Source organism: Neophocaena asiaeorientalis, unplaced genomic scaffold (genome assembly GCF_003031525.2).
Source record: "Neophocaena asiaeorientalis asiaeorientalis breed wild unplaced genomic scaffold, Neophocaena_asiaeorientalis_V1.1 scaffold571, whole genome shotgun sequence".
Taxonomy (NCBI): Eukaryota; Metazoa; Chordata; class Mammalia; order Artiodactyla; family Phocoenidae; genus Neophocaena; species Neophocaena asiaeorientalis.
Genome location: NW_020175669.1, coordinates 53,635 through 78,147, shown reverse-complemented (window position 1 = coordinate 78,147; position 24,513 = coordinate 53,635). Strand labels below are relative to the sequence as shown.

General features: G+C 45.4%; 1 protein-coding gene across 1 annotated transcript in view; it reads right to left on the bottom strand.

Annotated features, from left to right (window-relative positions):
• The window catches only part of INSC (INSC spindle orientation adaptor protein), a 125,300-nt gene that overhangs the window by 55,566 nt on the left and 45,221 nt on the right, over positions 1–24,513 (bottom strand). Inside the window, exons 3-5 of the mRNA XM_024731593.1 lie at positions 8,667–9,012; positions 7,632–7,684; positions 6,374–6,497 (exon numbers count right to left, since the gene is read on the bottom strand). Coding sequence (XP_024587361.1) covers positions 6,374–6,497; positions 7,632–7,684; positions 8,667–9,012 — 523 coding nt within the window. The remainder of the gene's footprint in view (positions 1–6,373; positions 6,498–7,631; positions 7,685–8,666; positions 9,013–24,513) is intronic.

Here is a 24,513-nt window from a genome sequence, read left to right as displayed (position 1 = left end):
AATTAGTCCAGCTGCCAGCAATTAACTATATCTTTTGCTAACAGAAAGTAGAAATTAGTGTAAATATTTCATAAAATGTTTTGACAAAATAGTCTTTAACTGCTGCCTTAAATAATGTGCATCAAATCTGAAAAGAAAAATCATGCAAAACTTGTATCTGTGAATTTTACCCAGTATATCTTGAAAAATGTGGTCTTTCTCAAAAATATTCGTTACATTTAAAAGAATCATTATCATTAACCTTTAGACATCACTTAGAGTTGAGCATAAGATACAGCTGAAAGGAATTGCTTGCGTTTAAAAAGTGCCCCCCAGGGCTTCCCTGGTGGCGCAGTGGTTGAGAGTCCGCCTGCCGATGCAGGGAACATGGGTTCGTGCCCCGGTCTGGGAAGATCCCACATGCCGCGGAGCGGCTGGGCCCGTGAGCCATGGCCGCTGAGCCTGTGCGTTCGGAGCCTGTGCCCCGCAGCGGGAGAGGCCACAACAGTGAGAGGCCCGCGTACCGCAAAAAAAAAAAAAAAAAAGTGCTCCCCAAAAGCCATTTTGAGTGTTTGATTTGTCCTACCTGTGCTCTCTTTGCTTTGTCTAAGGTGAATGTCCCTCAAGAGGTATGCACGATTTGAGAATAAATGGAAATAGAAGGGATAAGATAAATTGGAAACTTTCACAACCAACCCTCCAATACACACATACACACACACACACAAACACACACACACTACCATTCTACCACATTTCTAGATTCAGAAAATCTGCACACTGGACAAAATACACAACTTCTAATGCTTTTCTCAACAGAAATATTAAAAACATGGAAATACATGGAGGCCTAAAGGTTTATGGTTCATGAATGTAGGCTTCTTTTTTGTTTTATCTCCCCATTTGCACTCCAAGGTTTTTGCAAAAAGGGGCAATGCACTATGAGATTTGGGATGGGTGAGGAATATGCCTTTCTTTTGGAAAAGAATAGAAGGGCTAGTAAAAACTGTGTATTATTAGGAGGATTGTTTCTAGGAAAGAAAACAAATGAAAACTGAAGATCTGGAAATTGATTTCCTTAAAAGTATACGTGCTTGCATTTCTCCTAGGAAATCTTTGGGAACCCAGAGAATGCAATGCATCTGAAGCAGTAGACCACTGGCCCGAGTCACTTCAAGCTGCCGAAATCAGTGTAGCCTGGGGTGGCAGAAATGCAAAGTTTGGAGGGACTCTTGAAATTAAGAAATGTTGAAAACGCTGGATGGCAAAGAGTGCAAATCAAACAAGTCCTTGTGAAGGAATTACAAATGCCTGACTTTGCAGGAAGAAGATAAACGTATCACGTGCCCTTCTATGAAAAAGGAGACATTTTTCTCCCATATATGGTAACCATCGTACCACAATGAACCTGTGGTGGATGCTTTCCCCCCGTGAATGTATGTTCACAAATCCTTGTGGACCGTGGACAACTGAAATAAACTGACATCCTGTTGCAGATGCAACCAAGACAGTATCTGTCACCCACCCTCTTTCTCTCAGTTGCAGATGAGTATCTGTTAAGGTCTTCAGCAACCCTAAAGACAGAGTCTTAGGAAGACATGTTGACTGGAATTCCTGCCCTAAGGATTGAAGATTGGCCTGTTTTAACTCTCTGTGAGTGTAGCAGTAGTGCTGTGATAATATTGTGTATCCAAGGTACTAACTCTTTGGACCCTTTCAAGTATCGTGGGGAAAGACCAGTACAAATTGAAAAGCCCTGAAAAAATCCCTCCCATTGCTGGAGAGACAGCCTGGGCTGTAGCTGCCCAAAGAAACATGACTCCACCACACACACACACTGGGATGAGACCCTCCTGGCTAAGAGGAGAATAAGAAAATTAAAGAGAATTCTATTAACCTAAGAATTGAGGGCTTTGAATTATTCCTAAGAGTAGAAGGATTCAGATTTGGCTGTTTTTTTTTTTTTCTTTCTTTCTTTCACTTTATTTTCTCCCAGGGAACTTTAAAATGAGATAGAAGACCATTTAAAAAATTTGAACATCTTTATATGTCTCATCCTGACAAGTATGTTTGGATTATCTTTATCTTACTGTTTAATCCCATTGCAGCCTCTGATTACCTATACTGGACAACATAGCTGAGCAAAATCTGAGAATGAGAAAAAGAACAGGAAAGCAAATTTTGAGCTTTAGTTACAAAATCTCCTTAGAGTCAATTTAATGAATGTAATATTTTAAGTCATTTCCAAGCCTTCTGGGAGCAAAGTCTAATTAGCCCACTGGGATTCCAGAAGGATCCACAAAGGAGTAGAGTTTGTTATTTGGGGGGTTGGCTTCCTGAAGGTGTGAAAAGTCTGCCTCACAGGCAGGTGACCTCCTCCTCCAAAGGGCCCAGCCACACTCCTGCCTGACCACAGACAGATAGTTGGGGCCAATAAGATAATAGGACAAGAACTGTGAACACTGAGGGGTAATACTTGGTCCCCACTCCTTCTGTTCCACCAGGGAGAGATTTCAGCCACACCACCTCTGCTGGCCTCAGTCCCCACCCTTCCATGTCACCTTGCCGAGAGGGCAAGGATGAGTTAGTGAGTTTGGAAGAAGGAACTGAGTATGTTTAGCTTAGCGGCTGCCTCTTTCCTCTTAGGATGTGTCCCTCTGGTCTGACCTCTGTCACCGGATAGGTGCTTGTGCCTCAGGTGAGGCCTGAGGTTGACCAGCTCTGTCTGGGACAGGAAGGGGAAGTTTAGGGGTGAGATGAAGTTTTAACAAGTTCACTTCAGCCACACAGCCAGAGATACAGTCCCTAAACAGTTTTATTAGAATAAAGGTGATATTTTAAATGAAAGTAAACATTGATTGATGGAATGAAAGGATGAATGCATATACAGTCTATCCACATGAAGCGGAATCGAGGATTCAGAGGTACAGGTGAGAGTTGATTTATTCAATAGAGAGTCCCCTAGAAGTCGTCTTCAAGTAAATCATCTTTTCTAAATCAAGCTTTTTCCTCTTACCCCCCACATGGCTAATCCTTTAATCCGAGAAAGTTTAATCCTTAATGTTCATGAATTTCCCATTGGTGGCTCCTAACAGTTAAGCCTTAAATTTCCAAGCCCACCAAGTAGTTAAATTATCTCAATAAATAATTAGTAATTAGGTGATTAGGAGGCTCTTTTTAGCAAAGCTTGTTGTCAGCTTCTCTTAAGGTAGCTCAGGTCTGTAGTGAATAAAGCCACTGATGCAATCAGAAAAGTGCCAATTACTCCTGTGTTGTCTTATTTACTGCTAACAACAACCCAAGGTAGAGGTGAGGAAACTGAGGAAATTAAGTAACTTGCCCAAGTTTGTAGATGCTGTAAGTAGCACGTTCAGGGTTTGAACCCTGATATGCCTCCAAATGCCATGCTCAATCCACTACCCCACAAGGCTCACATTCATAGAATTACACACTATCAAGATTGGGAGAAACTTTGCAAGTCACTCAGTCCAACCTCCATCTACTGCCGATATCCTCCCAGGCATGACTTTCCCACCTCAGTGATGGGAAGTTCCTAAGGCAGCCCCTTCTACTGCGGGGCAGTCCTATTGCTTTGCCAACCCCTTTTTCCATGGAATGTCCTATAGATTCACTTCACTGGCCCAAGGTCCTTCTTCCCTTTGGAGGTAGCAGAGTTTCCATTCTTAAACATCCCTGCTCCTCCAGCTATTCCCCACATCCCTTAATCTTCGGCCCTTCCCCGTCCTCCTAGGAAGCTCCTCTGAGCACAGTCACTGTCTCAATAACACATCTGGGGTCTGGAGCTGGACCTAACATTCCAGGATGGAGCAGACCAGTGCAGAGTAGTGCTATGTTATCACTGCCCTTCTTGTAAGCACCATTCCACCATGCGTTGTGTTTTTGTGGTGGGCATGGAGGGGGGATGGAAAGAGTACTGTTCCTCTGCTCAAAAACCTACATGGCTCCCTAGTGCAGAAAAGGCATTTCCCAAATTGCATTTCCTGAAACACCAGCATCCCAGAATAAATGAATGGGTGTTTTAAGAATAAAAAATATCTGTGACTAGGTAAGTTTGGAACACACTGCTTAACATTCATTCATTAATAAATCTTTATTAGATGCCCGCCGTATGCCAGGTACTGTTCTAGTCACTAGATATATATTCATGGAGAAAAGAAAGCAAAATCCCTGTTTATGGAAACTATAGGTTAGACAAGAAATACTATGAATGTGTGAGGACCTTTTAGAAGACTTGCAACACACAATAACCCATCATAAGAGAAATGCTGATGCAAAAAAATAAGCTTAATTTCATTTATGTCAAGATATCACAAGTGTAGGATCCTTGTATAATTACTAATATACTGGGGAACAGGATTTGAGTTACCTGTTTAGGGAACACATGCTCACAACACTGAACAGATTACCCTGCCTTCAGCCAGTGTATCTCTTTATGCCACCACTGTTTTGTATGGAAACTTTCTAATGTAAAAGGATGCTAAAGGTCAGCCAAGAAATATTAAGAGCACAGCAAGCTCAGCCCAAAGGAGGGCTTAGAGGACACCACTGGGCATGTGGGAGGGAAGGGGGGTTGTCAAGAAACTAACAAATATGCAGAGGAATGGAGGACAGACACTGCTTCCCCCACCAGGGGAGGGAGACCAATGGGGGACTCAATCCTAAGAGAAAAGCAGCTGATCCAACAGCTCCCAAGCTGAGCATCAATGAGGCAGGTGGCCAGACTGGAAATGGGGCAGGATTTAGCCAGGGAAGTAGAAGCACCGGGTCAGGAATTCCACACCAAACAAGGTCAGGATGAGGAAAAAGCAGAATGGACGCAGTGCCCCAGGAAATCAGATACATAGTCCACAAAGCCCAAGTAGGCTCCTGACAGCCCAAGGAGCTTTTCCCAGGAATCGGCGACCTGGAGCATCAAAAAGACAAGCTACCCTTTGCCCCTGGTAGAAAGAGCTAAGGACTACTTCCAACCCCAGCTGGCTTCCATTTATAATCCAACAGAACTCTTTTAAGCCCTTTTAAGTGAACCTGGTGCTGCCAGGCAAGAGGGCACCAAAATGGCATAAAAAGCATCAGCGGGCACCTGAGCTCCTGCTCAACAACTCCTCCAGGCTCCTCTCCTCCCCACCGCTAACTTCAATACCCTCGCTCACCACTCCTTCAATTTCTTCACCCACTTCGGCCCCATGTTCCACTGGGTCCCTCTAGACTTCCATTTGGGACACTGGCCTTAGCTTGAACCACCACCTGCCGGTACGCGTGACTGTCGACATTTGCTCTTCGTGCCAGCTCCAGGGCCCCAGCCCTGGCCCTTCCCTTCCCTTGTCCCAGACTCTCGGGGCAGGGAGAGTGAACTCCGCAGACCCTTCTGGGTTGGGAGGGGGAGGCTGCACAGGGCCAGCTACCCTGACCAGCAAGTGAACCAGGTCAGAAGGGCCTGTGCTGTGTACAAGACGAGCCAGACACATTGGGAAGAGAGAAAGGAAACTCTGCGATAGGTAGAAAGGCCAAGTTTGGAGAGAGGCCGATATGGGAAGGGATTTGTTATTTGTGGAAAGCTCTTATTTGGTGGTGGGAAAAGAATGGCAAATATGTAACACAATGTTTCTGTAACTATAAATAACATGCAAATACCTTTCCTAATGCAAATCATATGGAATCAGCTTTTCTGGGAGGCTTTTAAAAATAGGAAAAGGCAAGAGAAGGAAATAATATGTATTTAATCCATACTATGTGCTAAGCACTTTTCATACGTTGTTTGCTTAGTCCTCTCCTCTTCTGGGGAAGGTCTTCACTTTATATATGGGGAAAATGAGGCTATGGATTAAGGAATTTGACCAAGGTCCCATGATAAACCACAATTGGAAAGTAGATCTATCAGGTTCCAAAGCCCTCGTTCTTTCTGAAATCAAGTACCACCTTCCCTAGAGGCAGGGGCTAGACTAGCTGACCTTTCTAGATTCTTCTCTATTGCCAGGATATCCAGAATTGACTTGTTCCCAGCAGGTGCCCTAAGTCTTTCAGGAATATAAGGATCTATCGTGTGCACTGTGAACAATAACTCAACAGAGAAGATTTAAGGTGGTGGTAGCAACACTGAAAGTGCAACTGGGCGACGCTGGGCTCTGCCACTGCCTTGCTGTGTGACCTTAGGTCAGTATCTGCCCTCTCTGGGCTCTAGTTTTCGCATCTTGAAAATGCAGAATTGGGCTAGATGGTCAGGAAGGCTCCGTTCAGCTCTGACAGTCCTGTCTCTCAGGTGTTGGAGTTCACTTTGGTGGTCTGAGGAGGATGTCCCCCAAGAAAGCCCACTTTAGAGCTTCCCCGAGCCAGGCCCAGTCCCTCTGCCCACCTCCACTGCCCAGCCCACACTGACCTGCACCTCCCGGGTCAGGGCCAGCTCCAGCAGCTGGCCAAAGTGCTGGCCCAGCGTGCTCAGGGTCTCACTCACACAGGCCTTCATCGACTTCAGGATGTGCTCGTTCTCCACCTGCAGGCACCTGGAGAAAGAAACCCTGGGTGGGCCACTGTAAGGGGCAGGCACTCAGCCCAGAGCCATTTTAGGGGACAGATCCGGGCCTGCAACAGGCCTGTTGGCGATGCAAGTGGCCTGGGAAGATGACATCAGCTCCTGGGGAGTCAGAGATGGAATATTCCAAGGCTGGCTTGTCCCCTGGCTTCCTAGTGTTCAAAGAAGTGCTGGCCTGAAATAGGAGCTAACAGTCCATGTTGCCAGGAAGAAAGGCCATCAGAAAGCAGTCAAATCCATACCTCTGGGCTTCTCCCTGGGAGAATCTGCCATCATTGCGGCCAGGGTCTAGGGATGGTGGATGGGAGTCATAGAGGAGGGTTGCTGGTGTGCCAGGTATGCCTTGCTCACTCTAAAGGTATATGGCAATGCCTGTGACCCTTTAAGAAGTAGCTGCCTAAAGCGTGCAGACAGGAGCCTTTGAGGATTTTCCACTCACACAGGAGGATCAAGATCAAATCCACCCCTATGACCTGAGAATGTTTCACAACGGAAGGCCAAAGACCCCATGGCAGTCCTAGGAATGTCAAGTTCCAGGTTTTTCTTCTAGGGCCTGGGGGCTGGAAGGGGTGAGGGAGGGTGTCAACACACACCCAGGTGTGCATACAGACAAGGTTGAGTGTGTGTACGTTTCTGAGTGTAGACGCATGCGTGTTTATGTATGTGAGATACGAAGAGATTGTGAGTGTATTTCTGTGATTGTGTGAGTGTATGTTTATATATCTGTGCATGTCTGTGAAATCCTTGTCAATGTGTATGTGAGTGTAAAGGTGTGTCTGCTTTCACCTTGTCTTGACTTTGGAGATCAAGGGGCTTCCCAAAGCTGGGGTAAACTTTTTCCTTGTTACCAACCCTCAAGAATCCTCTTTCTTCCTATGCCCAGGCCTCTCCTCTGCCTTTTACATTCTCCCAGGCCTGAAAATCGAGCAGAAAATCCCAAGGGAGTCTTTTAAGGTTGCTGATAAAAGTCAGCAAAAGGAAACTCCCAGACCACCACCAGGCCTCCCCACTCCCACTGTCCCTGTGGGAGAAGATGCCACCCCCTTTCCCTGCCTGAGGACTGGCTGGCAGACCCTGTCTAGATTCACCCAGAGGCCAGATTTACCTCTCCGTGACCGCTGACAGCTCTGAGCACTTCTCCATTAGCAGCTTTTCAATCTGCAGAAAAATAGATCAATTTTATTCAATTAAGTAAGCACTGGTCGAGGACCAACTGCTGAGCTGGACCCTCTGGGGCAGAAAGATGAAGAATCAAATCAGCCAATTTGGAAAACAGGCACATAGACTATAACACAGTGTGATATGGATGGCAAAAGAGATCATCATCAGTTGCTTTGGGGGCTCAGAAAAAGAAAACTGAGCAATTAGTTATGCTGGGGGATCTGGGAAGCTTCAGAGAGGAAGGGACATTTGAGCTGGGTTTTAAAGAATGAATAGAAGTTTACTGTCTGCAAAGTGGAGCAAGGAAAAGGGTAGAGCACTAAGGTGCAAAGAGATGCCAGAAGAAAGAGAAATAAAGGGGGATTTTCAGTGGTTTGCTTTGGACTTGGAGGAGATTCAAAACCATGGGCTTTGGAATTACACAGCCTTAGGTTGAATCCGGCTTATACCATTCACTGCATAACTTTGGGCAAGTTACTTAGGCTTTCTGAGTTTCTGTTTCCTCATCTATAAAGTGAGGACAACAACACTAGCTAATATTTTTAATTAATTTAATTTAATTAGGACTCAGCCCTCACAACACATCTATGAAATAAATGCTATTATTATACTCATTAGGATGATGGAACTGGGGCACAGAGAAGTTAAGTAACTTGGCAAGGTCACACAGCAGACAGAGCTGACACTTGAGCAGGCAGGCATTAAAGAGGGTGTATTTAACCACTGCACGGTGTCTCTCAGTGGTTATGTTGGCCTCAGAGGTTGTTCAAGGTAAATGATGTGTATGTAAAAACATCTAGCACAATTCCTAGAACAGAGCAGATACTCAGTAAAGGTCCTTACTGTCTTCCCTGCTTCATTGGAAGTGGAGAGAGGTCCCTGAGACAAGAAGAGTTAGGACTCTATACAATTCAGACCCACTCTTCTAAAAGGCAACCCCATTCTGAGTGCCCACCCATGCCCATGCCAGGCAACCCACCTGGCCCATCTCCTGCGAGGAGCTCCTGCTAACAGCGCTGTACTCGCTGACCATGGAGCGGGCGTGGCAGGTCAGTCGCACGCTCATGCTATGGACACGCGCCCAGCGGTCCTGGGCCAGCTTCTGCCCGATCCTACGCAGCTCAGTGCTGATGACCCAGCCCCGCTTGAGCAGCAGCTGCAGGGGGTCTCCGGGGCCAGAACCACCTGCCAGGATGAGGTCGCCCTGTGCATCCTCCTCCAGGCTGATGGGCTTTGCCTGCAGGACACACATGCACTCACACTCCGTCATGAGCTTCAGGTCCTCCATCCAGCGCTGGACCGAATCCACCTGCATCAGGTGCAGCCTGCAGCCGGGGAACAGTGCCATGAAGGCTATTAACACTCCACAATTTCCAAAGGTTTCAATTCCAAGCCATCTGGTGTTTACTAAACACCTACTATATGCTCATCACTGTTTCTTGCATTCACTTACCTTAATCCTCTTATTTCTCATTATGTCCGTCTTACAGATAGTAAGATGTTTTGAGGGCAGATGACCAGACAAATCAGGCAATGAAATCTGACAGAGTAGCAGATTATCTTTACAATAAGAGGAAAATAGAAATAGCTTAAATATCAAATATTAGCTATGTCAAGTAAGCTATGGTACAGCTACATGGTTAAATAATGTACACTTATTTAAAATAATGCTTTCCAAAAGTTTATAGCAAAGAAAAATGTGTACACTAATAAAATAAACCCACAGTATGCAAAGCAGTATGCAGAAATGTAAACACAGTTATTATAACTATGTTTAAAAGCTATCTCTAGAAAAAATATTTAAAAGAAATATTAAAATGCTAGTGGTTCTTTATGGGTGGTGAAACGAAAAGATTTTTCATTTGTTTTCAACCTTTCTCTAATTTCCAAATTTACTTTCATAAGCATATATACTAATTTCATAAGCATATATACTAATTTCATAAGCATATATACTAATTTCATAAGCATATATACTAATTTTGTAATGGAACAAAATTGACTCTATTTAGTACAACAGCATGAGAATATCCATTAGATCTTAAGATCTTTGTCAAATAAAATTCACTCTAAAATTCACTTAATCAAATAATAGTAATATCAGATCATTAACAAAGCTTTGAACGTTGCTTGAATGAATTATATTTAATATCACATAAGTGCCAGACACTGTGGGAAAAGTGGAGATCAACATGCCACACCTCCCCTCTCATGGAGCTTTTGATCTACCTAAAGAATCAAGACATAGTAATGAGAAGTTAAAAAACAATAGATTTCAACATCATTTGAAGATTATGACAGAAAAAGACATACACACTTAACCTTTAAGGCTGGGCTCAGGTCCCTTTGCCTTGGTTTGTAACAGTGTTCTAACTAGTCTTTCTGTTGCTAATCTTACCTGCCTCCAGCCATTCTCCACCTGCCACTAGTCATTTACTCATTCCACAGAACAGTATTCAGTGCCTACTATGTACCAAGTACTGTTCTAAGCTGGGCTATAAGAGCAAGCAAGTAGATAAAAGTCATTTCCCTTGTAAAGGTTACATACAAGTGAGAGGACAGTCAACTTCCAAAGTAATTTCCAGAATAAATAAGCAATGCGTACAATACGTTGGAGGTGGTCAGTGCTCTGAAGGAAAAGAACAGGAAAAAAGGATAGAGAGTTGTGGGGGTGAAAGGGGGAGTAGGCATTGCAATGTAAAATAAGTGGTTCAGAGAAGGCTCACTGAGGAAGGGACCTTTGAGCCAAGACATGAAGGACATGAGGGAGTGAGCCATGTAGATATCTGGGGGGAAATTGTTTCAGAGAGAGAGAACAGCAAGTGCAAAGGCCCTGAGGCATAAGTGTCCTTGAGATGTGTGAGAAAGACAAGAGTTAACCTGGCAGAGAGTGGGATGGAGGACTTGAGGTGAAAGCAGTGGAGGGTGGAGGTGAGCAGACCCTATGGAGCTGTGTGGGACAAGGTGAGGATTTGGCTTTTATTCTGAGTCAATACAGCCAGCACCCAGAAGGCATTGATGAGGCCTGGTAAGTAGGGCCAAGGTACCAAGTAGGACTGAAATGATAGCGGAATGCTCCAATTATCATGGTTAAAATCACGCCTTCATATTTACTGTTATTTAATGAGGAGTAGGACTTTCTGAACGATGCAGCTGTTTGTCTATGAGGCTTTAAATGTAATTTTTAACCACAAAGCTTATACTGTTTATGCAAATTGTGCATGTGGTTTCTTATAGCTTTTTAAATTGTTAAAAATAAAAGCTTATCAATAACCTTTCTTTCTCCCTCTCCCTTCATGAAAAATAGCTATTATATTTTGTAAAGAATTTGAATAGATGATAGATAGATGAAAAATCACTTTGTGGATATACCACAATTTATTAAACCATTTTCCCATTGCTGGGAACTCACCTTGTTTCCAGTTCTTGGCCACTATAAACACACTTACACATATGCCCTTACATAACCAGTATCTTCATTCTATGCCATAGACCCCCAGGAGTAGGAGTGAAATTCTATAGATGCTGCCATATTGGCTCCCCAAGGCAGCAATGCATCCCATTCCCCGAACAATGCAGGAGAAGTTTCTATACATATATCTTGTTACTCCCCTGCGTGAGTCCTCAGTGTGCCCCCACTGACCACTCCCCCATAAGTTAAAATTCCTGAGGCTCAGATGGGGAGTTTCCAAGATCTGGCCCTAGCCTCCCTTACCACACATCTCCCTTTTCCATCTTCCCTCATATTTTAGCACCCTCACCATAAACACACTACACTCCAGGCACACTCAACCTTCCTGTTTCCCAAGCGTGGCTCTCTTTTACCGTCTCCCCCATGGCCTTGCACAGACAATTCCTCTCAGATCAGAATCCCCTTTCCTTCTTCTCTACCTGGCAAGCTCCTATTAACCCTGCAATACCCGGCTCTCGTGTTACTTTCTCTGAAGAGCCTCAGTCAGAGCTCATCAGCTGCCCCCCAGGACCCCCACCTCTCTGTGCATCCTCCATTGGAGCACTAATAACATTCTGCTGCAATTTGTATGTTTGTCTGAACTCTCCAAGTCCTGTGAGGGACATCCCTCGTGTCTGGTTTATTTCCAGCGCCTGACATATACCAGCTACACATCTAAAAAGAGCGGCAGGCATTTACTGCCATACCTCTGCAGAAGACTCCACATGCCTCCACCATTCCACCTCCCCAGGGAGTGCCCCACGAACAATGTCAACTAAAAAGAATGCACAACCTAAAAACTGAGAATTATGTTTTATTTGGCGGACAAAACTGAGGACTTCCAGTCTGGGAGGCAGCCTCTCAGAACAGCTCTGAGAGACTGCTCCAAAAAGGTAAAGGAGGAACCAGGATATAGAGGAGTTTTTGCATCAAAGACCAAATAGTCAGAACATCACAACATTACTGTTAAATAAAGAAAATCAGACATCTCAAGTTAATGAATTTAGCACTTTACTGTGCATGGGAAGATGCAAGAGCCTGGGCTCACTGAAATCATTCCTTTGATGTGTACCTTAGCTATCTAGGGCCAGTATCCCGTGCTTTCCCATCCTGCATCCCCTCAGGGTGGCTGCAGAGACTGAGGGCTTGACTGCGGGCAGCCCGTTTGTCTCCATCCTGAGTTCCCTCGGGGCTCACCTTTGCGGGCAGCTGTAGTGGCTTGATGGCTGCAACATCCTTTGTTTACTGATATGGCAGGCAGCATTTTTCATTCACGACAACATGATTGGAAAGGTGATATAGAGGATGGAAAAGTCTATGACCCTCATGTTCTAGAGATACAGAACTGGGAAGCCAACTGACCTAGGGGCTTTTAGGGGGCAACAAATGAACTAGTCACTCACTCACTGACTCATTCTCTCCATAAACACTTTGCTGTGGACATCTGTTGTTTTTGTCTTCCCAGCATTCTCCCTCCTTCTGCCATCAGTAGCAAAGACGAGTTCTATTAGCTGCCTCTTGGGGCAACCTAGGCTTCAGCGTTTCTCTCCTCTTTGGGGAAGGCCCCTCCTCCCAAACACAGAGTGGTCCCCCAGGGGAGATATCTGCGCTGTGTGAAGACACCCTTGGCCATAGCTGGTGGTTAATCCATGAGTGGGCTCCTGAACCAAGCTGCATGAATCCAATTCCCTCTCCCCAAACTGAGAAACTTAGAACCAAGAGTTACACAGACTGGAGTTGTTGGACGCAGGTCACGTTCGTGACGGCAAATTCAGTTGTTCCACCAGGAACTCCAGCATCATTTGGGGACTGGGAAATAAGGCCAAGAGTTAACTTCTATTGCTTGCAACCAAAGGAAACTTTTCTAAAGCACAAGTTCACAAATAACTAAGCAGAGTTGAGTCGGTGCCATCCCTTAGAGAAAAGGTTTTCTGGGAATTCAAAGAAGGGAGCTACTCCTTTCAGTTGGTGATCAGGGGACGGTTCACGTAGAAAGTGGCATTAGAGCTGGGTAGGGTTCAGACACACGAAGACAGTGGGAGAATCCTCCAGGGTGCGGCAGACAACAGGACAATGAGTAGGTTAGTTGGGCTAGAGTTATATATTCTGGAAAAGAGGGAGCTGTGAAGGGTAAATCTGGAGAAGGGGGAAAGCCCTGATCTTGAAAAACTTTGAAGCCAGAGTAGGGGTTGGGCATTTATGCTGAAAGCCACAAGAAGCTATCCAAGGGTGGCAGGCAGGGCAACAGGGGTAGAGACCAGTGGAGTTGAAAGACTCCTACCTAAATCACAGCAGCTGGAGCCAGCATCCAGCACAAAGGGAACCCATGGTGCTGGGGTGGGCTCTTAGCATGTCTCCCTGTGGAAGAGCTCTGGGGTCCTCACGGGGGAGTTACTCACACCCCCTTACTTCTGGCCTGGGTGAGAAAGGGCCGTGGAAGAACCAGGTAGAGAGAAAAAGGGAGTCAGAGCCACCACATGCCTCTGGTGTAAGCCCATCCCAGGAGGCCTGATTAGACCCCAAACCCATATTTTCATCACCCGCCCTCACCCCCAACTCACACGCAGGCATTACTCAGTTCTTGCTCTTTAAGATCTTTAAAAATTAGAAAGAAAGTGGGATTTTAGAAGCTGTGTTGATTAAAATCCTAGCTGATTTATCACTCTGCTGGTAAGAGAAATGGAATGACGAAACTATTGATTTCCCCAATGTTTGTGCATTTGTGCCCATGCGTGTCCGTGTTTGCGGATATGAACTCATTCGGGTGTCTGTCTATATTGTCTGTACGCCGGTGTCTGGGTGTCTGGGTGAGAGTTTGTGTATCTCTACCTGCGTAAATACTCAGATGAGTTTGTGTGTTTACTGGTTTTGTGCCAGAGAAACTCGATGATTAAAAACGGATGGAGTGGGATGGGGCTTGAGCATGGGCTGTGCTTAATCACTCAATTCCAAAGAGTCTATTAAGTGGAGAAAAGAAGTAGCTTTGCAGTGGAGAAACCTGGTAAATACCACCTTAACCAAGAGATCAAAGTGAATCTCACTGCTGATAAGCCACGTTGATAGCATGTACCCCTGATACTACGTGATGAAGACACTTAGCCGCTGCAGCATTTTCCCTGAAACCCATAACTCAGTCTCATCATAGGAAAAACACTGGGGACCCAAACCAAGGGACGTTGTACAAAAGACCTGACCAGGACTCATCAAAACGGTCAGGGTCATCAAAAGCAAGGGGAGACCGAGAAACTGTCACAGGCCAGAGGAGACTAAGGAGACGTGACGATGACGACATGTAACAGGATGTCCTGGATGGAATACTGAAACAAAAGAAGACATTCGTGGAAAAACTAGTGAAATCCGAATAAAGTCTGGAAATTAGTTAATAGTAAAGCACCAATGCTGCTTCCTTAGTTGTGGCCAATGTACCAAGCTGCTATTAGACACTAATCAGAGGAACTGGGTATGGGGTATATAGAAACACCGTGCACTATCTTTGCAACTTTCTGTAAACCAAAATCTACATAAAAAATTTTTTTAAGTTTCTTTTAAAAAGATGAGGTTCGGCAGGGAGGTGGAGTCCAGAAGACAAGCCTGAGGGTTTTCTACCCCAACTCGCCAGAAAGAATCTCACATCACTTGCTTCTTCCCCAACCAGAAGCATGGGCTGAGACGGTCTGTCTCTCTGACTTTGTCGTGAGCCCGCAGAAAGAAGCCTTAGAGCAGCGGTCCCCAAGCTTTTAGGCACCAGGGACCGGTTTTGTGGAAGACAATTGCTCTAAGGACCGGTGGCGGGGGTCGGTGTGTGGGGTCTGGTTCGGGTGGTAACGCGAGCGATGGCGAGCGGCAGATGAAGTTTCACTCGCTCGCCGCTCACCTGCTGCTCTGCGGCCCGGTTCCTAACAGGCCGCAGACCAGTACCGGTCCACAGTCCAGGGCTTGGGGACCTCTGCCTTAGAGCATCAAATTTCCAGTGGACGGGAGGGAGAAACCTGGCTAAGGAACCTGAAGCGGAAGGACAGAGGGTCCGCAGTTGGGCTAGGGGATGGAATTTGTCCTCTCGGGGGAAGAAACAGTGCAAGCCTAGCTGGCTTTGCCTTCAGTTGACCCCATCAGCCGCCCTAGAGCCCAGCAAGGGCTGAATCCCAGGCCAGCCTCTTGGACTTGTGCCTTCTATGCTTAGCTACCTCAGGGAGGCCTCCCTCTGGCGTTCAGGCCCTCCAACTGGCTCAGGAAGATGCCGCTCCCTCCTTAATTGCCTGAACAGGCCTGGAACCAGAGCTTCCTCAGGACAGAACCGCTTATCAGGTAAAGGCCTTGAGCGTAAGAGGAGCTTCCGCAGGCCCAGGCCAACAAGGCTTGCACATCTGCACGCAGGGGTAGAAAGAGCTGGCTCTGCTGTTCGTCATCTGTGTAATTGAAGGCAGGTTGCCACTGCTGCTGCCTTTATTTTTTTTCCTTTTTCTGATATTTTTATTGAAATAACACATGTATATAAAAGTGAACAAATTATAATATCAAGCTGCAGTTCCATGAATTTTCATAAGGTCAACACACCCTTGTACCCAGGAACCAGATAAAGAAATAGAATATTAGCAGCATCCCAGAAGCCTCCCTTGCACCCCCTTCTGGACACTCCCCAACCAGAATAACCAGTATCCTGACTCTCACAACATACATTAGTCTTTTGAGTAAGTTTCTTAACCTCTCTGAGCTTCCATTTCTTCACCTGTAAAACAGAGATAATGATAGAACCTTCCACAGTGAGTTGATGGAAGGATTAAATTAAATGGTGAACGTAAAGGGCCTAGGACAGTGCATAGCACAAAGGAGATGCTCAAAAATATTCATTCTCTTTGCTGCCTTTCCCCATATGCAACACTTTAGCACCTCTAATAATTATAATAGAGACTAGAATTTAGTGAGCACATTCCATGTGCTGAGCACTATGCTAAGTGCTTTACATGAATTATTTGATCTACTCCTCAGGACAACTATCTGAGTTGGGTCTTATTATCATTCCCATTTTACAGATGAGGAAACTGAGATGCAGAGAAGTAAAATCACCCAGGGAAAAAGCAGTAGCACTGAGATTGAAACCCTAGTCTCTCTGGTTCCAGAGTCTACTCTTAACTGCTATGCTTCACTGCTTCCTATTCTGCCTGAAGAAGAACAGAGAGCAAGATAAGATGCCTTAACACAGGGAGATATGCAGGGCCATTTTCCCAAGAAAGAACTTCAGGGGCTGCTTATCAGCAATAGGAAGATGAAGGAAAGCTATGAGCCCTGGCTCTGCCTAAAGCTCTGGGTAGCGGGAGGACCAGAATCACGGGCCCCAGAATTGTAATTGCTGCTTTCAGGCCAAACCCACTCCCAGCCGTGCAGTTCCAGGAGCTGCCTTCCAGGGTGACAGCCTCAGAGATGAGGACAGACAAGGGGCGCCTGTGGGGAAAGCAGAATCTGGTTTTCTTTTAAGAATGAGCTTAAAATAACTTCTATTTCCAGAGATTGTTTAAACAGATACCTCCTCTTTCTCCCCCAGCAGCAACCAAACATACAGAGAAGAATAAATGAGCAGAGTAGTAAAGCCCATGGGCCCCTGCCTCCTCCTGACCCCGCTCAGTGGCTCATCCCACTTAGGTCCAAGGCCAGCTCTGACCAGGGAAGAGAGGACGTCGGAGGTTCTGGCCCACCAGCAGGTGGAGGGCAAAATGGGCTGATGCCCAAGGCATGTATATACCTATGAAGCCTGACTTTGCCCAGCTTGCTTTGCACCCAAGCTGCCCTAGTTACAACTAAACCAACGGGATAATAATATAATTGTGTTTAGCTAAAAAACAAATAAGTAGGGCTTCCTTGATGGCTCAGTGGTTGAGAGTCCGCCTGCCGATGGGGACACGGGTTCATGCCCTGGTCCGGGAAGATCCCACATGCTGCGGAGCGGCTGGGCCCGTGAGCCACGGCCACTGAGCCTGCGTGTCCGGAGCCTGTGCTCCGCAACGGGAGAGGCCACAGCACTGAGGGGCCCACGTACCGCAAAAAAAAAAAAACACAAAAAAATAAGTAATAGAGGATTGATGAAAAGCAGCTCTGAAGTCACAGGGAAAGGGAAAATAGACAAAATCCACCAGTAATAACAACTAATGTTTATTGGACCCCAGGACTGTACAATTATCATGTAGTATTTTATTCTCACAGTAACCTGATTAAGTGAACACTCTTATTGTCTCCACTTTACGGATGAGAATACAGAGGTGCAGAAAACTTACATGACTTAAGAGAGCCAGAACTCCATGTAGGCAGCCTGATTTCATAGACTATGTGCATATCGGCCGTACTAAATGGTTTCTCCACCTGTCTCTCTCATCCACCAGACTTTGAGATCTCCTCAAAGGCAGGCACTGCCTGATTTATCTCAGCATCACCAGCACTCAGCACAGGGCCTGACATATAGCAGGTGTCATTATATACTTAATTGAATCAAGTAAACCAGAGACCACCTGGGAAACGGATTGTGAGCCTTGCCATGCCAGATGAAAACATTTCCAGAACTAGCAGAGTGTCATGCAAGATGAGCATGAGTGCCCTGACCTGGCACATGGATTGGAATCCCTGAACTCACCCCTTCCTCCCTTCTGGGGCTCTACTTCAGAAGATGTGGACTCTGTCTTTGGCTTGGATGTCAGAAAAAGCATAGGTCAACTCATTGCGATACTTTTTTCCCTGTGGTTAAAATTTGAGGTTGGGTAAGTAACTAGATACCACAAAAGACATGATAATAAACTTATTTTGTTTTAAATAGAAATACTTAAAGCAGGTGTCAGCAGAATTAGAGAGACCTTTGTAAAAGGCATTGTTCAAACATTCCTATATTCCACCAAGCAATGCTCTGGTTGGGTAGAGCTTGGACCCTTAGCAACCATTATCCCAATTCTCAGAAATTTCAGGCAAATCGTTTTCCAGTTAGGTGTGGAGATATATAGCTAAGCCTTGGAGGAGTAGCTGAAGGGAGGTCTGAGCTCCCATAGGAAGTGCCTGTCCCCACACAATGCCTGTAACATAAAATATTCTCAACTAGTTTAATAAGGTTTAAAACAATACCTGGTCAATTCAATGAAACACTACAGATGCTGATCACGTGCCAGGCTTTGTGCTGGTGACCCTTGCCCTTAGGAAGCTCACACTGTCTAAGAGATAAACAGACATAAACAAATATAGCCCAACCTCATTCTCGTCCTAACATGATGTACCGTAGTGTCAAGTATATCCAGGAGTTCCTAGAGTTCGTCTCATATATATATTCCCCACCCCCCCAAAAAAAGACTGGTTCAGTCAACCACAAGGCAGCATTGGATAATTCTGTCATCTCTTCTTCCTTTAGCAGCCTTACACTAGGTATAATTCTAGTTGCCAGGTCCTGCCAGGTCCACCCAGCATGGCTGCCTTTCCTTCTGGGTAATATCATGCTGTCTGATCTCTACTAGACATCTCTGACTGTCATAGTCGCTGCTTCTTCTCTTACTGCTGTATCTTCTAGGTACCACTGTGCCGGCATCAGAGCCAGGCAGGACACTGGGTCTTCTGGGCATCATGTGTTTTCTGTTGGGTACCAGTGCTCCCCTCAGGGCATGAACTCTGGAGCTAGATTGCCTGGATTAAAGCCTAGTCTGCCACTTGCTAACTACAACTTTGGGAAAGCCTCTTTGTATTTCAGTTTCCTCTTCCTCAATGGCAAAAGGGAATGATAATAGTACCTAACTCCTAGGCTTTTTGTGATTATTAAATGAAGTGAATATATGAATATATATATTCACACACATACATATGTATACAAACGTATGTAAATATTTGCTTAGAATAATGCCTGATAGACAATATTGTATGTGTTAGTTATTTCTGGAGTGATTTGAATGAAAGCAGCTGGTAACATCAGAACTTAGTTACTTAAACGTGAGAGAAATAAGGAAGAATTCTGGAAAGATGACAGTAGTGGTAGCATAGTTTATCAATCACTCCAATTCCCCATATAAAAACTGACAGAGCAACTAGATAACAAGGCCAAAAGCCCATGGATAATGTTTACAGCAAAGCTAGATGGTAAAGCATTCCTACAAACCTCAAAATACAAGCGGGGGGCGGGGGGGCAAACCACCTGCAGCTACAAGACTGCTCGGTATCATCTGTATGAGAGGAAGAAGAAGGAAAGAATAAGGTGGCATCTGGAGAACATGGGAAAGGAGAACCCCAATGTAACCACTGGGTATTTACTAGAAAGCACAGTGTGACGATTTGAGAATAATAACTGAAATTAGAAGGGGTTTGCCTCTCCAATGAGGTGAGTGCAAAGCACATACTCTGAACTCTCAAAACTGACCCAACAGGAATCTCTTCTACAACAAAGCACCACATTAAGAAGAAACTTTTGGGAGTAAAATCGAAATTGAGAAGGACAGAGATAATAGAGACAGAAGGAAGAGAGTTCAGACCAATGTGAGGGGCAGAACAGAGCTAGGAACCTTAGAAAGCAGATCACTATATTTTTGAACCCTACACAAAACCAAAGAAGATGGAGCTCTATGAAGTTAGAACAGACTTCCTGAACCCTACTTCCCTCTAAAAGTTTATGAAAACTAATTTCACATACAAATGAGCAATAAAAATTTATTAAAGTATCATCCCATGCATAGTTATTTTAGAAGGAGAATAAAAAGCAGAATAATATTGCTACGATGAGAAAATGCCAAGAGAATGTACTCAAAAACAGAAGGAAACTATAAATTACTGTTTCAATATTTCAATAACCATTATCAATTGAGCTTAAATTTTTAAGAAAAATGATATATACCGAGTATACTACCTATATGGAAACAAGCATACAAGGTGTATTCTAGTAAGATTTTTGGACTTTTAAAAGAAAAACAGAGGGTTTCCCTGGTGGTGCAGTGGTTGGGAGTCCGCCTGCCGGTGCAGGGGGCGCGAGTTCGTGCCCCGGTCCGGGAGGGTCCCGCGTGCCGCGGGGCGGCTGGGCCCGTGAGCCGTGGCCGCTGAGCCTGCGAGTCCAGAGCCTGTGCTCCGCAACAGGAGAGGCCACGGCGGTGGGAGGCCCCGTACCGCAAAAAAAAAAAAAAAAAAAGGTGCACGTTATTTATAAGGGACAGGAAATTATGCTCTGATAACTTTCTTAGAGCAATTCTTTATACCAGAAAAAAAGTACAGTAACATATTTAAAATATTCTATATGAAAAGAAACCAAGGATATTATATTTAGCCAAATGACGTTCAAGAATAAGATGAGGAGTCCTGATTTCTGTGGCAGCAGTGGTGTTGGAAGACAATCACTCAAGAATAATTAAGATAAAATCGATAGGACTTGAATACCAATTCAGATGGAAGATGAACAACAGGGACTAGTCAAAGATGTGACCCAAATTTTTGACTCAAGCAGATGAATGGACAGGAGAAACCAGTTCAGAAAACAGGAAGGTGGGTTCAGCTTGAGACTTGTTGAGTCTGATGGGACGACTGTCTCTTCTTTTGAAGAAGGCCCATCCCTCTCACTGGACTGCCCTGCCATCGAACTTCATTCCCCAAACTTCCAGGCCCTCCCAGACTGCACGCAGAGTGCGTGACCCACATACCCTCACACATTCCACCCTGAATATTCATTCAGTCAGTATTTCCTTAGTGCCTACTTTGTGCCAGGAACTGTTCCAGCTGCTTGGGATACAGAGTGAACAAAGCCAACAAACAGCCCTGCCCCATGAAAGGTACATTACAGCAGGGAAAACAGACAATAGTAATAAACATAATAGATTTAACAGTGCCTAGTATGTTAAAACCAGATAATTTCCATTCAAAAGAAGAGTTAGAATAAGTGGGGACAAGACTGTTCATGTGAGAGGCAGGGAGGGAAGAGCCACTTCAAATAATGGGTCAGGGTAGGACTCATTGAGAAGGTAAGCTGAGAGGGAATGCTTCAGAGAAAACCAACCATGCTGATGTACGGGTACTGAGCTTTCGGGGCAGAGGGAAAAGATGGGGCAAAGGCCTTCTGTGGGAGTAAGCCTGGGCGCTGGAGAAACAGTACAGAGGTAAGTGCGGCCAGAATGGAGTGGAGCAAGGGAAAGATCAGTAGGAGTGAGAAGGGACTCAGGCTAGATCCTAGAGGGCCCTGAAAGCCACTGCAGGCCCTCTGGGCTTTCACTCTGAGTAAACAGCAGGATTCCTCCCGAGGACATCTGAGGAACCTTGTCATCAGCTGGGTCCACCTGGCCCCTACGCCATTCTACAACCCAACCTGGAAGGCTCTCTCACTAAGGGCTTTATAAAAACCACACATAGATGAATTTAGAATGACTTAACCTCTGCTATGTGGTGAACTATAAACTGTTTATTGAACAGTTAATGTAAGCATAATTATTTATGCAACAAGCTGTAAATAATTTACAGTATGGTCAGGAAATTAACTTCCCATCTCTCTTCACTAAGGCACTGGTAAACTGGTGAAACCCAGCCAGCTGAGACCAAAGAAAATGCTTCTCTGATCACGTTCAAATCTTCCAATGTTTTCATTGCCCTGCTTCTGAGCCACGCTGAGCTGCATTACAGGCCTTCTTTGTGTTGAGGCTTTTGTGAAAGGGGCAGACAATTCTCCATCTCTGTCCCTAACCACTCCTAGCTCACATTTTAAGGGTAGAGCCTTCCCCAGCATATGGTGTTGGACAGCTCACAGCAGCCTTGCTCCTAACTTGTGGCTGACCCATGCATGCAATGCCAGAACCAGGAAGGAAGTAATCTCTCCTTCGATGAATCTGCACGATGTTTCCTGCATCACCTATTGTGCTGGGGATGGCCTCCGTCTCTCCGTGTTCCCTGCAGTGGCCCTCTGCTCCAAGCTGCAGCACTGGAAAGAGTTTTCAGATCACTCCGCAGAAATCCCCATTTTCGTTATTCATCCTAGCCCTTTTGACATATGTGTTCCATAACATTTTCGGTTAATTGAACTGTCCTGTATAACCCGGTAAGAGAGTTGATCCTGCTTTTCAGATATTCCCAGGAGTGCTGGCCCACTAATACACCTCGAAGCTAATACCTGGGAGTAATTTGTGAAGGGGATATGGATACTGGCATCATAGTCACTTTGTCCTGTCCATTTCTCCAGGTTTTGGCTTCCAGCAATCTACAGAAGGACTTGAGGGTAGGGAAGAGATTTGGAGACTCTAACAAATCAATATTTTAAAAACCTAGCATAGTTCCAAGCATGCTATAAAGGAAATATTTTTTGAGTACCTTCTGCATGCCAGACACATATCAAGTGCTTGCCCATACAGTATCTGTCTTGCAGTTACAGAATGCTATTTATTATCCCCCGTCTTACAGGAAAAAGTGAGGCTCAGAAAGCTTCCTGCAGGTCATCAATGACTGGGTCTAGATCTCAATCCAGGTCAGCCTGCCTCCAGAGTCTGTGCCTTTACTACCTCCCCAGACTGTCCAGCACCCATGAGTGTGCTCTCGGTTCTGTTTCAGGACAGGGAACATGAATTTGGCTCTAGGTGACTGTTTCCAGACCAGGAAGCCAATTTCATGTGCACATTTCACAGCTGCCTCCTCTTTGATGACTCAGGAGCAACCCGTCTTGTTAACTTTATCAAACTCTGGCTTTTGAAGACACTATTAGTACTCCCTGGCCTTCCCTTAACTCAGGAAAAACTTACTTTTGAAACTCTAAAAAGGATACATGTGTGTACGTGCATTGTCAGTATACGTATGAGAGCTGGCATGATGTTACTCACAGTAAGAACACCTGATGAGGATCCATCACTCTGGCCTCATCCCACTTTCACCTCTTAATAGCTGTGTGCCCTTGCATGTGACGCTTGCCCTCTCTGAGCCTCAGTTCCCTGACCTCCTCATTCCCAAACCATTGTCTCAGCCTCACCAAGTTCTTTCAAGTACCTCTGCTGAGACTTCCAGCCTCCCAGCCTTTGCACACGCTGATCCCTCTCTCCCCATCTCCTCTTCACCTTGCTGATGCCTACGTATCCTTGGAATCTCGGACTAAATGTCTCTCCTGAAGTAGGTGTCTCTGACTCCTAGATGAGCTTACGTCCCATGTGTCCCATGTGTCTGGAGCACCCTGTCTTTCCCCCATCATGACACAGGTCTCAATTATTTAACTACCTGTTTATCTGCTAGATCATAAGCACGGCAGGGCTTCTCTCTACCAGGCCTACCCTGCATCCTTCCCCTTGCACTGGGCCCGATACAGTGAAAATGCTCAGTGTCTATTTATGGAACTGAATTAAGTTTAAAAAACTATCTAACGGGAATAACAATGACCTGTACCGCCGTACCGTCTCATCGGGTTATTGTGATAAGCTCCATAATCATTACTGCTAACATTTATTGAGGCTGAGCCCTGTGCCAACTATCAAGGAGATGGCTTCATGCAGTTCTCACAGTGACCCTGAGAGCAGGGCACTATCATCATCTTATCTTTACAAATGAGGAAACTGAAGCTTAGAGAGGCTTACGTGAACTCTCTGATATCACCCAGCTTGTAAGTGGCAAAGTTTGGCTCGGAACCCAGCCCATTAGACTCTAGACCCCATGTCCTTAAATGCCACTCTAAACTGCATTATGAAAGGCCGTGCTCTGTCCAGATGGCATGTTTAATACTGTCAGCTCACATGCCTGAGCTGAGTCGTTGCTTGTCTTCAAGTTTCACGGCTGTAACACAGGACCTGATGTGTAGACTAAAGAGGGTTTAGCTTTGTCTTTCCTCTTTACTTCAAGGAGAGTATTTTCATTTGCCAAAGTGGAACATTTAGGAGAATTCACATATCCTACATGTCAGCTGCCATCCTGGTACCTCTGCGGGATTCTGGAAAAGGCAGGTGAGAGTCCAGAAGTAACCACTAGAGGGTTTCCAAGAGCAGGTCTACACCGTTGCCATAGACTCCATCAGCCTCCAGCCCCCAGCACTTGGACCCCCTTCCTCTACCACACTCTCGCTCTATCCCCAGCCTCAGCCTCTGACCAAGAGTCCTCTATCCCCAGTTGTGGGCGGACCCCAGGCATCCTTAGGATTTGGCTTCAAAAGAGCCCCAGATGCAGAAGCCAGAAGCAGCTGCCTGTCCCACCAGGTCCTGCAGCCAAGTACATGCATCCTGCTGTCCTGGTGTTTTCTGTGTGCATTCTCAGCGCCAGCCTGTTCTAGAAGCTGAGGAAAAACCTGAACAGGAGAAAATCCCAGTGCTCACACAGCTCAGGCAAGACCCCGAACAGGCAAGAAAGCACCAAGAATCCAATCTGGTCACAGTTATAACAGTAGCTGATGTGTTGAGTTCCAGCAATGATCCAGGCAGTGTTCTAAGCC